Source organism: Ursus americanus, chromosome X, assembly GCF_024610735.1.
Source record: "Ursus americanus isolate L20-20 chromosome X, mUrsAme1.1.p, whole genome shotgun sequence".
NCBI lineage: Eukaryota > Metazoa > Chordata > Mammalia > Carnivora > Ursidae > Ursus > Ursus americanus.
The window spans coordinates 121328726-121345653 of record NC_142164.1 but is presented as its reverse complement, the minus strand read 5'-3'; the positions used below and the strand labels follow the sequence as shown (position 1 = coordinate 121345653).

Genomic DNA, 16928 nt, shown 5'->3' with positions numbered 1-16928 from the left:
TGGGTGCCAAAGGACTCCGCATTGCAGAAAGGTGAGCGGAAACAACGTGGGTGCTCCCTTAGACGGTGCTGCTGGCCCACCCCTGCCTCCCCACCTCCTTGCACAAAAGGATCCGTGACGGGAAGAAAACGATGTGGGTGCAGAGGGGATGTTGTTTTCCACTTGTATCTTGTGTCTGTTACCCAGGATCACAAACTGGGGCTAGGGGTGCCTCTCAAGACAGTGGAAATTTATTCTGCCTGAGGGCTGGCAAGCAGAGTCTGACATAGAGGAATCTGCTGGGCAGAGGCACTCCGGAGGTTCTCGGGGAGGATACGTCCACCCGGCGGGCTCTGCTCCATTCATGTGGGCTCAGAGACCACCTGTCTGATCCGAGAGGTGTTCTGCACCCCTAGGTCAGTGCTCTGCACGGAAAACAGCACCAAGACGGCATCTAACTGCATCCAAGAGAGCGTTGACGATAGGAGTCGGCTCACGTGATGATGGAGGTCGACCAGCGAAACCACCTGTACGCAGAATCCGGAAAATCCGGAAAGCTGGTGGTGTTATTTGCTGTGAGTCCAGAGGCCTGAGAACGTGGAGCTCCATGCGCGAGGGCAGGACAAGATTAACATGTCTGTTGCAGCACAGAGAGATGCCAAATCCCGGTTCCTACACTGCCTTTTGGGGGGGGGGGGAGAGCTATGCTGACCCTCACCTGATTAGGTGAGGCCCACCCACGCCAAGGTGGGCCGTGTGGTTTTTTTTTTTTTTTTTTTAAAGATTTTATTTATTTATGTGACAGAGAGACAGCCAGAGAGAGAGGGAACACAGCAGGGGGAGTGGGAGAGGAAGAAGGAGGCTCACAGCAGAGGAGCCCGATGTGGGACTCGATCCCGGTACGCCAGGATCACGCCCTGAGCCGAAGGCAGACGCTTTAACGACTGCGCTACCCAGGCGCCCCATCCGTGTGGTTTTTTATGGGGGGTTTTTTGTTTTTTGTTTTTAAAGTTTTTATTTATTTATTTGACAGAGAGAGAGAGCCAGGGAGAGAGGGAACACAAGCAGGGGGAGCGGGAGAGGAAGAAGCAGGCTCCCAGCGGAGGAGACTGATGTGGGGCTCGATCCCAGGACCCTGGGATCATGCCCTGAGCCAAAGGCAGATGCTTAATGACTGAGCCACCCAGGCGTCCCCAGCAAAATGAGTTCCTACAACACTGTCTTCACACGGAGAGAAACCAAATGTTTCAGATATAATTACAGAATATTTCAAACACTCATCCACATGGGTTTTTTTAAAAGCTCGATTTTTCCAGAAGTAACGTTTACTACACCAGCGCCACGGCAGAGAGGTGGGGAGGAAGGGACTGCTAGCGTCAGGAAGCACTGAGCTTCAACAAATCAAGTTGTGGGTTTTTACATCAAATTCCCTTGCCGTTGGAAAATAGCTCAATCACTGAAACCTCACCGGGGTGGAGAGTAGGGGGAGCGAGAAATACTTCCCCAAATTCTTGTCCGTGTTTTGTGTTCACTGCTCCTGAGCATAACTTGAAGGGTAGCATGCCCGCTGCTCGCATCATGTTTTATTTATTTTTTCCTTCCCCATGCATTCCACAAAGGATCTGAGAAGGCTTCCAGAAGGAATGCTTTTAGTTTGACTTTTTTTTTTTTTAAGGAAAAAATAGCAACATTGTATGAATTGGGACAAGAAATAAGTGCTTTATATATATGTCAAATATCTAACACCTGTGAATGGGATCTTGTTTAAAAATAGGGTCTTTGCAGGTATAATAAGTGAAGGATCTGAGATGAGCTCATCCTGGATCACAGTGGCCCTAAATCCAATGACAGGTGTCCCTGTAAGACACAGGAGAGGAGACACAGACACAGAGGAGAAGCCACGTGAGGACAGAGGCAGGGATGAGAGGGACACAGCCACCAGCCCAGGGATGCCTGGAGCCCAGAAGCTGGAAGAGGCAGGAAGGACCCTCCCCTGGAGTCTCAGGAGGGAGCACAGCCCTGCCCCACCTGGATCTCAGCAGCCCTGCCCCGCCTGGATCTCAGACTCCTGGTCTCCAGAGCTGGAGGAGCATGAATTCCTGTCATTGTAAGTCCCCAGTTTGTGATAATTGTCACAGCTGCCTGAGAAATTTCAACTATAATCTGCTCTCTTCCCTGAGACCTCAGGCTGCTGCCTTCTCCCCACTATCAGCCACAGTTCCTGACCCAGAGCCCAGTCCCCTGCAGCCACTCTGGCTCAGGGGTCTACAGCTCCAGGAAACAGCCCGGGGGGTGCCCATCCCTGGCTTCCCCATCCTTGCATGGCTTCTTCTAGCCCTGCTCACACCTGGGGCTCTTGGCTGTGTTCCCTTTATCTCATCCCCACCAGGGTAGCTGATAGACCATGCGTTTCCTGCTACCTGGTCTGGCCTGTCTCCTTCCTGGGGACCTGCATTCTTTTTTTTTTTTTTTTTAAGATTTTATTTATTTATTCGACAGAGACAGCCAGCGAGAGAGGGAACACAAGCAGGAGGAGTGGGAGAGGAAGAAGCAGGCTCATAGCAGAGGAGCCTGATGTGGGGCTCGATCCCATAATGCCGGGATCATGCCCTGAGCCGAAGGCAGACGCTTAACCGCTGTGCCACCCAGGCGCCCCGGGGACCTGCATTCTTAACACCAGTTCCTCAGGTGTGCAGTGTTTCTGATGGGGCCAGTTTGATGCCTTCAGTGCTTTCACATCCACTTTCATTTTCTGATCCTATAAATGAACTGGACCCAGCAGCCAGGCATAACTCAAAGCAATGGAATCCCTTCTCCTCCCTCAAGAATTCCTGGAAAGACAATGCAGGGATTGCCACCCTCTGTGGTAATGAAGCAAGACGCTGTGGCATCAATCTGAAAGGGCTCATTCAACCAGCACCATGGGAAATTGGGGACCATGAACATACCCAGTATTTGTTGCATATTTCTCCCAGAACTTAGTATAGAGCTGGCGTTCCATAAATATCTCTTGGTTGGCTGATACACGATAACCTGTCTGCCACGCTTCATGGATACAGGAGTTGGTGGAAACGCAAACACGTCCCAGTGGGTTGAATGGCTGAGTGTTGAGTTGGGCATGGCTGTTGTTTCTTAAGTAGGAGTGCGCTAGTCTTGATGTCTTGGTTTGGATTTCATGGTGTAGCTTCATGGTAAAGTGTTCCATTGACGGGCAGCTGGCTGACACAGGATGACCGGTGCTAATCTTGAGTCCCTGCCATTTTCCGTGAGCCCATAATTATTTCAAAAACGGGAAGTGCTGTGGTGTGTGTGTGTGTGTATGTGTGTGTGTGTGTGTGTGTGTTTAATTGCACTGAAAACAGTTTGGAAAAGTGGTATGTTTTATATTTTGTGGTGTACTGCAGAATCTAAATTCCCTTTGGAATCGTGAAATAGTGGGTCCATCACCAAAAAGTACCGCGTGTGTATCTTTGAAGTCGGTTTGGCGTGATTGGTTGTAGAAGAGAGGCAGTTTCAGAGTGATGTGTGGCGCAGTGAGTTTCCTGTTTCTTTGAAAGCAGGGTTAACCATTCGCCAGAATCCCTGATGAGATCAGAATAAAGTAATGGGTGTGTAAACACAGACACACACACACACAGCAGAACACATGGATGGAATTGCCATTTATTGACTTGCTGATGGAAAGAACACAGAAGCAGAACGTCCAGGCGCCCTGACTCTCCAAGAGATGTGCATGCAGAAATGAGCTCTTTCCAGGAGATGTGCATGCAGAAATGAGGTCTTTCAATGTCACGTTACAAGTCAACGGCCTTGGGTCCGTTTCCTTGATTTTATAATAAGGGTGTTAATTTCCTCAAAAGATCACAAAAGCACTCCAAATGTAGAGCTGGCCATCACCCCACTTGGTATGGCCAATACAATAGGAAAAGAGGAATATGTGGCTTATATTCAAGTAAATGTTTACTGAATCCCTTTGGGTTTCTTCTGCACATAGACAGCCAGTGTAGACCAACTACAGGAATCCTCTGGAGATCTGGGAGGAACCTATCAACCACAGACCAACTCACTTGACCTTGACCTCCAGCAAGAATTAATTATGGAAAGCAACAGCTGGAGAGCTGGTTTGCATTTAGGAAGGGAACATCTCGTATATTTCCCCTTCCTCCAAAACCAAAGGGATTGCAAACTCCTTGGGGATGTTATTTTGAGCCCCTGGAGGTGATAGGAAGAAGGTTGAGGCCTTGGTGAATAGTTAAGAAGGTGCAGACGTCTTGTTGGGAGGAGATGATGCCCGAGGAACTCCAATGTGTGCAGCTGTCAGTTTTTGCAGCAGGACGAAGCCCTCCAAAATCTGGTGTCTTAAAACAACCACCATTGGTTTCATTCATGATTCTGTGTCTTGGCACTTGGGGCTGGGGTCAGCTGGGCAGTTCTCCTGGGGTCAGCTGGACTCACTCATGAGTCAGCGGTCAGCTGCTTGGTGAATGAGGCAGGGCCGATTTGTGCCTCAGCCAGGACAGCGCACCTAGGCTCCACGGACCCTCTCGGACTTGAGCATATGGCGGCCAGGCAGGTTTCCAAAGCAGGGAGCTCAGACACTCAGCAATGTTGCTGTTCCGTCTGCTGCATTCCATTGACCAAAGCAAGTGACAGCATCCGTGCTGGGAGCATGGACTCCACCTGTCTGTAGCACAAGCTGCAAAGTCACCCTGCAGAAAATGCTGACACGGGGAGGGAATTAATTGCACTCACTTTTGCAAACAATCTTCGCAACAGTCAATGCCTGAGGGAATGTCGCTCACCCACAGCGTGTGTTGAGGACTCCCCAGCCTGGGCCCTACTTTGCATTTGCAAAATGAACTGTGCTTTGCATTTCTTAGTGCTCTGTTAAAATAGCGTCAGACCCCTCTGTGCAGGGATCAGCCTTTTGCCGTGGAGGCTGAACTTTATCTCGTGTAAGCTACTGGCTTTACTCTTCTGAGCCATGGTAAGAGGATGCAGTGTGGTCTTCGTATCCCCGAGCCAGGAACACTTCAGAGGAGGACCGTTAGAAGGAGAGAGAATGGGGTGTTTTTCCCGTGCACGCATATTGAAACCTTCCTGCCCACAAGGCACATCACAGGAAACCGCCCACTCTTGGCCAAAAGTCAATGATTTATGGCCGTCCTGTGGTGTAGAAGGGTCTTCCAACCAACAACCGGCGGCTCCCGCCAGCCATCATCCCTAACCGGACATACGTCAATCCCAGGCAGATTGCTTTGGTGAGCCCTGGAAAAGCCAGGAACACTGGCAGGAAGAAATGGGGATTTTAGTGTCTGGGGAGAGGAAGTAAATGTTCCAAAAAGTTGGAAATATATTCTTTACTTGGCTCATAAATAACCTTGATATGAACAAGAAATAATAAATTCCTCCCTTCCCAAGTTCTCTGGAAAGGATCCCCTTCTCTCCACACTGCACGTTAAGGTTCTCAAAATCTCTCTCTGCAGAGACCAGGGGGCTTCCCAGATTTCCTCTTGTTCCCCCACGTCTGCCCCATGAAACCATCCCTTTAGTCAGCCTTCAGTGAGCTACCTGTCTGAACCAAATCTCAGCCTACAGTCATCCACCTTACAGTGTTTCTGGGGTTTCCATTCGTCTCTGGATGACGATGACACTACTTGGTAAACATGCAAATCCATCCCGATCCGGTTCCAGGCTACCTTCCCAGCCAGACCTCCCTACGCTTTCCCCTACTTGTTGCATGCCAAGGATGTTTTTCCCCAGCGTCCGTGTCATTGCTCATGCAGGAAAACCCTCTAGAATGCATCCCCACCCTCTCTCTATCTGGAAACCCCGTAAGAGTCTTCCAAGACATGGTTTAAATGTAATGTCCTTGGTGAAACATTTCTAAGCCCTCGGGCATGGTCTCTGATTTCTCTTCCTTCCCATGGCTCTCTGCTCACCATCATAGTGTGTAGACTGTAGAGGGTTTTCTAGTATCCCTCAAGAGATCCAATGGGCTATTTGCTAACAGGTGAAATGATTTATTCACCTTCCCATGCTCAGTACCTAGGTCAAGATCCTGGGCATACCATATGCTAAATAAAAGTGTGCTGGATATATGAACCTAATTGCACATGGTCTTGCGTTAGAGCCCCATGCCGGAACATGCTTGGGACAGCTGTGCCTCACATACCGTGGATATTTCTGTGTCATGTCCACTTCTAGAGTCTTACCATTCCCATCTCTTGAAATTGGCCGCATATTTGTGGGTGCTTTGAGGAAGAGACACTGCATAAGGGCTGACTTGGTTTTCTCTCTCTCCGTCTGGAAGGTCACTGTGGGAATCCAGCCATCGTGATGTGAGGAAGCCCAAGCCGCTGGGAGGTGTTCTGTTTCACCAAACGTCTCAGCTGGGGCTGACTTCATGGGCTGGCGATCTGTGCAGTTGGGCCTTCTCTCAGAAGGGGGCTCCGTGCTTGGCTTAATGCTCCGTTGCCGCCATCTTGAAATTCTTAATGACGTTTGGACAAGGGGCCAAAGTTGGCCTAGCCCCTGCCAGGTTGCAGATTTTTTTTAGCAAAATGCATGTGTGGCTGCCTTAAACCACTAAGGTTTGGGCAGTATGTGACACAAAACTGGAACCGTGACACATCTTAGAATTAATACGTATGTTAGCTTTTGCCATTTTCATGGAGTTTTACAAATATATACCCTTTGCGTATGTATATATTCACACATGTTCTCTGTGTCTGTGTGTCTGTGTGTGTGTCCCTGTAGGATAAAGAAGAGGACCAGGAGCTTCATCATCTCAATGCACAGCCGTTTGTGGTGAGCTCAGTTTTGCTTTGATGCGTTCAGTGGAGTAACGTCACCTCCAAAGTGCAACGTGTGTGTCTGTGTTGGGCTTTCACCCAGGCGCTGAACTAGAAACACCACTGAGACTGCTCACAGACTTAGCTACACACAAATAAACAGAAATAAATTCAAACAGATCTTGTTCCATGTTCTGTGTTTTGGGAAACCATAGGTCAACTCCCTCTGGCCCATCACCATGACCATCATGGCCAACGTTTGTCATGGAGAAGACCCCACTCCGGGTCCTGGCCACAGTGCCAGCAGCCCACACAGACTGCAGACGTAGAGACAGAGAGGATTCATGTTTCAAATACAGTTCTGTTGTCTCCCCTTATCTGCAGTATGGGAAAGAGATAATCCTCCTGAGGGATCACCGGAAGGTCAGCAGTAGCCCAACGTGAGGTCACAATGCCTACGTCACCCACCTCACTTCATCTCGTCACATGGACATTTTATCATTTCAAGTCAACACAAGAAGAAGAAGGATGCGTGCGGAACAATAAGATATTTTGAGGAAGACAGAGACCGCATTCTCTTAACTTTTATTACAGTGTATTGTTCTAATTTTTCTATTTTATGATTAGTTATTGGGTTTTTTTCCCTTCGCGTGTTTGTTTTTAAGTAGGCTGCATGCAGAGCGTGGAGCCCAACACAGGGCTTGAACTTACGACCCTGAGATTGAGACCCTGAGATCAAGACCGTGAGACCTGAACTGAGATCAAGAGTTGGATGTTTAACCGACGGAGTCACCCAGGTGCCCCTGAGTAGTTATTGTTAATCTCAGGCTGAGCCCGGTTGATAAAATAAACTTTACCAAAGGTATGCGTGTTTAGGGGGAAATATAGTATATACAGTGCTTGGTACCATCTGTAGTTTCAGGCATGCACTTGGAGCCTTGGAACATGTTCCATAAGGATGAAAGGGGGACTCCTGTACCCTGGAAAATTGATTTGTTCTTGATTCTAAGCCAGACTAACCACGAGCTTTAGCTCCTTAAACAAAGTAGTCGTTTGTATGTTACACACCTCCATGATGTCTTTTGATTTCTGCAGGGGACCCAACCCACATTACATTTAAGAGGGGAAAAATATATACACACACATGGACTTTTTGCTAAATCAATTAAATTACTGTTTTTGAAATACACTGGACCACTGACAGGCACAGACCATGAAGTTTCCAATGTAAAAACTCTAGTTTACAACACGCTTTTTATCTTTGGTTGCTGCGAGCGCTCTGAGGAAAATGCCGGTGGTTTGGAGGCAGTCAAAAGGCAGTGAGGTACAAACAGCCTGGACTCAGAATAAAGAAAGTCTTGGTTCTAATCCCAGCCCACCACTCAAGAGGTCCATGGGCTCAGGAAGTTTCCTCATCAACAGAATGGGCTAGTCAGTCCAATACCCCTATTTTATAGCTGTTTCCCAACATGGGCATCAGTTAAATATGGCACAACGATGTCTGGTAAAACGTTCACTTGTTTGTCCATTCATTCACTTATCTATCTATCTATCTATCTATCTATCTATCTATCTATCTATCTATCTATGTATCTATCTATCTATGTATCCATCCATCCATCCATCCATCATATCTATCTATCTATCTATCTATCTATCTATCTATCTATCTATCTATCTATCTATCTATCTATCTATGTATCTATCTATCTATGTATCCATCCATCCATCCATCATATCTATCTATCTATCTATCTATCTATCTATCTATTATCTATCTATCTATCTATCTATCTATCTATCTATCTATCTATCTATCTATCTATGTATCCATCCATCCATCCATCCATCCATCCATCCACTCATCTATCAATCATCTATCTATCTATCTATTTATCTATCTATCTATCTATCTATCTATCTATCTATCCATCCATCCATCCATCCATCCATCCACTCTACCATCCATCCATCCATCCATCCATCCATCCATCCATCCATCCACCCACCCATCTATCCACCCACATATCCACTGACACATCCATCTACCCATCTTTCCACCTACCATTCTACTGACTCAGGAAATTTCTCTTCAACATCTGTTCAACAGGCACCATGTATAATGGCCAGATGCCTCTTAGCTATTTGGACTGCCCATAAGGAATTCACAGCAGGTCTCTAGTATAAACTGGATCTCACCTCTGTTAACAAAGACCAGAAAGAAAAGTGGTTTAAATAAGACTGAAGCAAATCTGACTTTAAAAAAAAATAAGATAAAAATTTTACTTCCCTCTCCCATAAACGAAGTCCAGAGGGTCAGATTAGGGCTGATATGGCCATTCTGCCATGCCACCAACACCAAAACTGGTTTTCTCTCTATGTTCAGTCATCCTTCAAGAGTAGCTCCCATCCTCTGGTTTACCTCCTTCTCCAGGCTGGCTGCTGGGGCTCCAGGCATCACCTTGGTATTCTAGGCAAGCACAAGACAAAGCAGGGAGAAGGCTCAAAGGGCCCCTTGCCGTCCATCCACCCACCTTTTAAGGAATGCTTCACAAGTCTTCTCCAACAATTTCTGCTTACGTTTATTTTATTGACCAGAACTTACTTTTTGGTTATACCTAGCTGCAAGGGAGACTGAGGAAATGGTCTTTTAGCTGTCATATTGCCAACATCCATTAAATCAAAGTCCCTTAGTATGAAAGAAGGTAGAAAGGATATGAGATGGACAATGTGTAGTCTTGCATGTACACAAGATGGATGGATGGATGGATGGATGGATGGATGGATGGATGGATGGATGTTTGGATAGATGGATGAATGGATGGATGGATGGATGGATGGATGGATGGATGGATGTTTGGATGGATGGATGGATGGATGGATGGATGGATGGATGGATGGATGGATGGATGGATGGATGGATGGATGGATGGATGGATGGATGGATGGATGGATGTTTGGATGGATGGATGTTTGGATGGATGGATGGATGGATGGATGGATGGATGGATGGATGGATGTTTGGATGGTTGGAGATTTACATGTAAGGGTAAGTGTGGACATTTATATACATGTATATCTATGTTCGTGTCTCTGCGTGTGCACGTGTGTGCCCTTATAGGCCAAAGGTAATGATAAGAAAGCTTCATTATCTAAATGCTCAGCTTTTCATGGCAAGCTCATTTTTGTTTTGCTTGCATTCAGTGGATTAATTAAGCATCTGAAAGGCAGTCTCTGTGTGTTGGGCTCTCAGCCAGGTGCTGAGATAGAATAAAAAATGTGACTACTCAAAGACTTCGGGGAGACTCAGATAAACACAAATAAATACATGTAAATCTAGGGCTATTAAAACTAAACACTGCTCTCCGAGGCAGGGCTATGGCTGCTTGATTTCACTGCTGTATTCCAGAGTGGGCCCTCGGGCAGCTGTTGAGTGGCTGAGCATGCTGAGTAGTCACGGAGAAGAGGGATCCCAAGGAACTTGAGGAAGACAAGGCTGAGGAGAGGGAGCAGGAGCTGGGTAGGTGGGGACTCAGAGGAGGGAAGTGCTGGGGGGCTTTGCCCTGGTGAAGACATCCTGGCCAAAAGGTCTAGTGCTGCCCAGGCTTAAAGAACAAAACCTGAACCTTGAAAGAGCAGTGGAGCTGATCTGAGTCAGGGTAAGGCACTGGTTATATATACAGATTGCAAATGTGTCAGTTTTCACTGACTATCCAAGAATAATTCAGGCATCAGGAGAAAGTCTGGCTAACAAGATTTGGTGTGACCAGGAGCTAAGAACATCCATCCATCCACCCATCCATCATCCATCCATCCACCCACTAACTATGCATCCATCATCCATCTCCCTGCTTACTTGTCCAGAGGCGAGCTGAGAGGGTAATCAGCCTCCATCTTATCCAGTGGCCATCATCATATTCCAGGAGCTAGCTCCTTCTTGAAGTTAGGGCCACACTCTGGGGACATTCCCCCACATTTTCACTCTTACAGTTTTAAAACACGTTCACCTCTGAGTTAGAAAATAAGGCAGATTCAGCACGGAGAGTTTAGCAAGTACAGATGACAAAGACATCCCTTGCGTTACAAGAAATAATCAGGGCCACAGGTTTGGCGTGTATCCCGCGACGTTCTCTTAGACCCCAGAGAGCGTTTCTAAGCAATGTGTATGGGTTTAGGCTGTGCTTTTTTCATTTACGAGGACTTGCAAATCCTTCAACGTACCGTAATGCTTTCAAAACGCTGCTGTTTCCTGGCGTATGTGGATTACCTGTTGCGTCTGTGCCTTAACGCTTGTGTTGTGGGATGTTTGTGTATTTCTGCTCTTTTGCTGTCGTAAATAATACCCTTGTAAGCGGAGGTTGCTAGGGAGTGAATGTTTGCATCCCTCCAGAAATTCAAGTGCAGAAGCCCTGAGCCCAGTGGGAGGGTATCAGCGGGTGGGGAACGTGACAGGTGACAGGACGGATGTCTGTGGTGTTTTGGAATAATGGCAGCCTGTGCCAGCTTGACTGTGCCCCTACCCAGAACCAGAACGGAGTCTTGTTCTCACCTCTCTCCAGCTGGGTAAACGGGGCCTGGGGTCATGGGGGTGGATGCCAAAGTCCTGGGCCAGCCGGGGCAGGGCTGTGCGTCCGATTCCAAGCACCTGGTCTCGTGCTGGGCTCCCCGCTGCCTCCCTGATCCGTTTCCTGGTGAGGGGTCCCCAGGGAAAGAAATACCAGGCACAGCTTTCTGGACAGAAGACACATCATAGGGCACCTGAGGGGCTCAGTCGGTGGAGCGTCTGCCTTCAGCTCAAGTCACGATCTCAGGGTCCTGGGATCGAGTCCTGCGTGGGGCTCCCTGCTCAGCGGGGAGCCTGCTTCTCCCTCTGCTGCTGCCCCTGCTTGTGCACTCTCTGTCTCCCTCTCAAATAAATACATAAAATCTTTAAAAAAAAAAAACCACCCCAAACAAACAGAAGACAGGTCATTTTAGGTCCCCCCCAAGCATTTTGTGATCTACCGCCGATCGCCTCGACTTGCCCCTGCACACTTCTTGCAGAACTTCCTACGACGTCATCATGACAAAAATATACACAAAGCTCAGCAGTTAATGATTTTTTTTTTTTTTTTTTTTTAGGAGAACGAAGGGATGGAAAAACAAACAGTCTCTACCCAGCCCGGGGCCAGCCTGACGGAATCAGACACAGGAAACCAGGTGTACAACTCCCCTCGCTGCGTGAAGGCTCGAGGTGGACCTGGTGCACATTCTGGAGTCCCTTCGGCAGGACTGCAAACCCCTGTGAGCTCCCCAAACAGCAGACTGGCCGGAGCCAGAGTATTGACAACACTGAGCCTCGCTGACCCTTGTGAGGTCCATCAGCTAGGATCTGGACTCTGTCACCTTAAGAGGACTTCTGCCCCGGGTCCCCCACCTTGCAAGCCCCTTTGTGATCATGCGTGCACCCCGAGCTTCAAACTCCCCCCCGTTTTGTGGTTCGGAGAAGACACTGCTTTGGGAAATTGCAAGGAAAACCCTTCCTTTTCCCGTTCTTTGGTTTGGTTGTGTCTTTGGGCTCCAGGGCCACAAAGAGGCGACCCCAGCGTTGGGTTGCACTGGGGACAGAATTTTCCCCAGGAGATGGGGACAGTCCCCCATCTGCTGCAACCTGGAAAGCCTCTTGGAATGTCCCCCCATACAGATTTTCTGTTCTGCAAACTTTTCTTCCAAAAGCTGAGGTTGTCTGCCACCCCAGCGCCCCCCATGGCTACGGTCTTTTCTCTTCTGCTTTGTAAGTTTCCTTTTTTCTCTGTCCTTTGGGTTCTTGGGGCCCATGTTGAGACCCATTTTCCAGGTCAACAGACAAAGCCCAGTGGTCAACAAAGGATGCTCTCTGAAAGGTGGGAGAAGGACTAGTCCGTAGGTGTGTGCACGCATGTGTGCGTTACAGGGACTGTCAAACACGCCCAGACCTCCCTCCCGTCCTGCGTTCCAACCGGGATAATGCACGCAGAGCTAGAATCCTGCTCCAAAAGGACCTTCCTCCCTCCTCCCTCTCTAGGTCTTAACGTATGCCCTTCAAAGCTCTTTCCAGTGGCGCTTGGATACAACTCAGGAGCCTTCTTCAATTAATTTAATTTTTATTCTGGAGCTTAGAACGTCTCAACGCCAGAGCATCTGCAAAATATGAGGGAAATGTTCACTTTGAGCCAAGGAAGGTGGCAGTTAAAAAAAAAAAAAGGAAAGAAAAAGGCAAAGTCAACTTCACAGATTAGTTAAGAGAGGTGTTCAATATGCCTGTCGGTAGGAAGATACATTTTAAAAAATAAATAAAAGGGAAAGCCTGGCTTTTGGTGCAAGTGACAATACATACTGATGATAGCTGACGATGGGGAACCTAGCCCCTCGGGGATAAAAATGCGAGCCCAGCCTGTAGAATGGGCTGGAACGCTTAGGGTGGCGTGGACAGGGAAGTTTCAGCCGTGGGGCAGCCTAAGGGACCGAAGTTAAAGATTGTCCAGGTTGAGGTTTGATTTTGAAGGGGTGACAGGGCTGAACCGGAACAGTCCGTGGGTGGGAGAGGGGCCTTTGCATTTTGAGTCTGGCCCAAAGTACACTTGGTTTCTTTCAGGCTGCTGACTTAACCTCAAGGTGCCAGAATGGCTGCAGCAGCACCAACATCCCTTTGCTGCCCAAGAAGAGCCTCCTGTGTGCCCAGGCCCAGGGTCCACATGCTGCACTGGCCCTGAGGCTGTGGCTGGGGAAAGGGGAAGTGCAAATGGGCTGCATGGGGGATGAGTCAAGGCTGCACGGGGGACGAGTAGAGAAAGATGTATACAGCAGGTGCACGGGGACTGAGGGCAGGTGGTCTCTGGCTGGGCCCCAGGGGTGTAGTCCAGTGCGCCTGGCCTGCCTTGTGTCTGTCTGAGCCTGGTAGGTGGAGGTAGGTAAGAGCACCTGGACAGATGTCCAGATGCCCTGGGAGGAGGGGCCCTAACTCCTGCAGGGGTGAGGAGAGCGCCCTGGACTGGAGCTGGCCAGTAGGGGGGTAGGGTGTGCAGGGTGCAATGCAGGAATCTGACTCAGGGATTTTTTCCCCTTCTGAGATGTTCTGTACCCTGAAGGAACACGGAGAGAATATTAAGCTAACATTTCAAAAAAAAAAAAAATATTGATAGTCTGGGACGGAGACCAGCCCCAAGACGGGGGTCTGCACCGCCGTGGCCAGAGACCCACCAGGGCGCCAGCCACCTCCCAAGGGGAACAGGAGGGGTTTCCTGCCTCTCCCCCTCTGTGTGAGCGCCCACCGCCCAGCCTGGGGTGGGGTGAGGCTTCCGGAAGCCCCTCCCAGGGAGGTCCTGGTTGAGGCTGGGGAGTAGGGGGCTGCTGTGCATCCCCAAAGCTCCCACCCCTGCTGCAAGCTCTGTCCGTTCAGAATGGACTTTGGGATGGGACTGGGGGCTGCCCCGGGGCCAGGGAACTACATACAGTTCCGGGAAAGGAGAGCATTTCCCTTTGCCCCCCCTTCGGGTTGCTCGTGTCCCCGTTAGGAGATAGGAGCAGGGAAGGGGCTCCGCGGGTGGTTTCGCGTTAGTCACTTGGGCGTTCTTGGGGGCGTGGACCCCGTTAGGGGCTGTGGACACAAGGAGGGGCCCCACTTTCTGGGTGGGGAGGGGGTTATTTGCTCCCTTCCGGGCCGCCCTGGGGTCGTTAGGGGAGGGTAAGCGGCCCCCACTTTCCGAGCAGGGAGAAGGGGGTCACTTGCTCCCTTCTGGGCCGCCCTGGGGTCATTAAGGGCGCGTAGAAGGCCCCCACTTTCCGAATGGAGGGGGCCACTTGCTCCCTTCTGGCCGCAGTGAGTAACCAGGCCTCCCCCGCTCGTCCTCTCCCCTGCGCTAGGCCCGCGCTGGGGTGTCCCGGGCAGCGGGCGGGGCGAGCTGAGGCCAGGGCGGGGCCACGGGGCGCCCCTCCACCTCTCCCGCCCTGGGCCCCGCCCCGTGGGCACTCCAGCCGCCGCAGCCGCCACCGCCATCCGCGGGCCCCACTCCCGGGACGCTTCCTGCGCGGCGCCCCGAGCACCATGGCTCGCCGGGCCGCCCTCGCGCTGCTGCTGGTCGGCCTGCTCAGCACCCTGGTGCCCGCCCGCGGTGAGCGATATGGGGATTTGGGGGGCTTGGAGGGCGGGGCGGGCGGAGTGACCCGGGGGCACGGGCCCACCCGGGGACCCGCAAGGGGACGCGCGCGCCGGGACCCCAGGGAGGGCCTCGGGGACGTCCTGCAGGAGGCGGGCCTGGGAGGGGGCAGCGAGGACCCCCGGGCCCTCCTCCCCGCCGGGCAGGACGCGCCTTGCCAGCGGGTAGCCAACGCCCCAAGGAGGCGTCCGCACGGCCCTCCAACTTTTTTCCTGGGCGGGTTTGGACTTACTCCAGAGGGGAAATGCAGCGTGTGTTTTCAAAATCACAAACTCCGATAGCTGGAGGCACTCGCGCGAGCCGCGGGCCCTGGGTGCCGGCACGCGGGAGACTTCTTAGATGCCCCCATCCGCGTGTGCACCCCTGCAGCGGCCGGGGTCCCCCCTGGCTCGCCCCGGGGGCCCCTGTCTTTGTTGGTGCGCGCGGAGCCACGCCCTGCGTCCCGGGGCCTAAATTTGGCCTGGGCTGTGCCGCCTGCGAGCCGGCGGAGCGGGGGTGGGGGTAGTCCTGAGCAACTTGGAGAGCTGGGCACGTTCAGAAGCACCGAGCGCCCACGCCTGGGGACTGGGGCGCTCGCTGAGCGCGCTGAAAAGAACGGTGTTCGCAGCAGACTGCTCGTGTGCTCCAGTGGAGAATTCAGAAAACACAGAAAAGGTGTCAGGAGAAGGGGAGGCCGGGGAGCCCACCCCCGCACCCCCACGTTCCGCCCTCGCGGCCCAGGCCTGTTTCTGGCTGTGGCCTGTTTTGCTGTCCCTCTCCGTTTCAAGGGAAACTTGCCATCCTGTTTCCCTCTCTCCGTCCTTTCCAAAGCTCGGATTTTTTGCTGGGCATGGCGTTTTGAAAGCTTCCCCCTACCTCACGGTTATTGCCCTCGGCCTCCGGGACCCACCCGGGGACTGTGGCGAGACTGGTAAGGGGGCAGCGGGGCCCACGGCTGCAGAGTTTCAGGAGCCGGGTGCTCCGAGGTGGATACATTTTGCAAACAGGAATCATGACCCAAGGCCTGCACGGTGCTGGGCGTTTTCCCTGTTGTTGGAGGACCTCCAGTTCCGGGCTAAGCGCTTGACTTTAGAGTCCTTGGCACCCCGGTTGTTTTAGGGGAGGATTTGTGAATTGCTGTGGGCGCCTTGTAAATGGGGCCCCGTGGCCTCTGGTGGCTTCAGGGGACATTAAGCCTGGTCTATGGGGGGAACCTGTTGGAACATTTTAGAGCCTGCCGGAGAGGGCCTGGCATGGCTTTCCAGGTTCTCTCTTTCTTCCGGAATAAAGGTCCTTTTTCTTTCGGCTCAGGCTGCTCCATTTCTATGGGTTTGTCCCCCCCTGGGGTTGTCTTCCTGCGGAGTTTGCTTGCATACCTGCTTGGAGGGCTTTCTGTAGATCCCTGTGGGTGTGTTTCTGCACTTTGCCTTCAGCACCTCCCCAGGGCTGGGGTCCAGGGAAATGGATGAGGAGTGGTTCTGGTCCCTCACGACGGGACCGTCCTCTGGGGAATGGGGGCTGCCAGAACGGTGACCGTCTTATCATTCAAGAACTCAGTGCGGTGACGTGGGACATCGTGGTGAGCCGCATGGGGGGCTCCCTCTGCTCCCAGTTCTGCTCACAGAGCTGGGACAGCCTTCTGTTCTTGGGACCCCACACAAGTCCTGTTGTGATGTTGTTGTTTTTTTTTTCTTAGAGAACCCCACAGTGCAATTCTCCGGGAATTATCCGATTTCTGTACAGATCGTGCCGGGCAACTCGAACACGGGGGATGATTTTACGAAAATTACTGGTGGCAGTGGGGTGGGGGCAGGGAGGCGAGGGGAGCTGGCCTCGCCCCAAAACAGCCCAGAAAGGTTGGAAGGATGGAGCTTTAGTAAGTGTTCATCTTTTTAAGAATGCACACCCCCCCCCACACCCGCCCGTACTTGATCCTTCTGGGGTGGGGGTGGGGGGGCAGGAACCAGCTGTTCCAAAGATACAAATGGGTTTTTTTAATCAG

At 51.2% G+C, this 16928-nt stretch overlaps 1 protein-coding gene across 4 annotated transcripts in view; it reads left to right on the top strand.

The window, feature by feature from the left end:
* The first annotated feature begins 14730 nt into the window (after window positions 1–14730).
* LOC123802732 (CD99 antigen) overlaps window positions 14731–16928 on the top strand; it is a 35370-nt gene continuing 33172 nt past the window's right edge. For 2 of the 4 annotated variants that reach the window (XM_045813607.2, XM_045813609.2), the window contains exon 1: window positions 14733–14902. In XM_045813607.2, coding sequence (XP_045669563.2) covers window positions 14836–14902 — 67 coding nt within the window. In that variant the 5' untranslated portion in view covers window positions 14733–14835. Of the gene's footprint in view, window positions 14903–16928 lie in introns of all 4 variants that reach the window. The other 2 variants (XM_045813610.2, XM_045813608.2) reach the window with 2 other exon arrangements.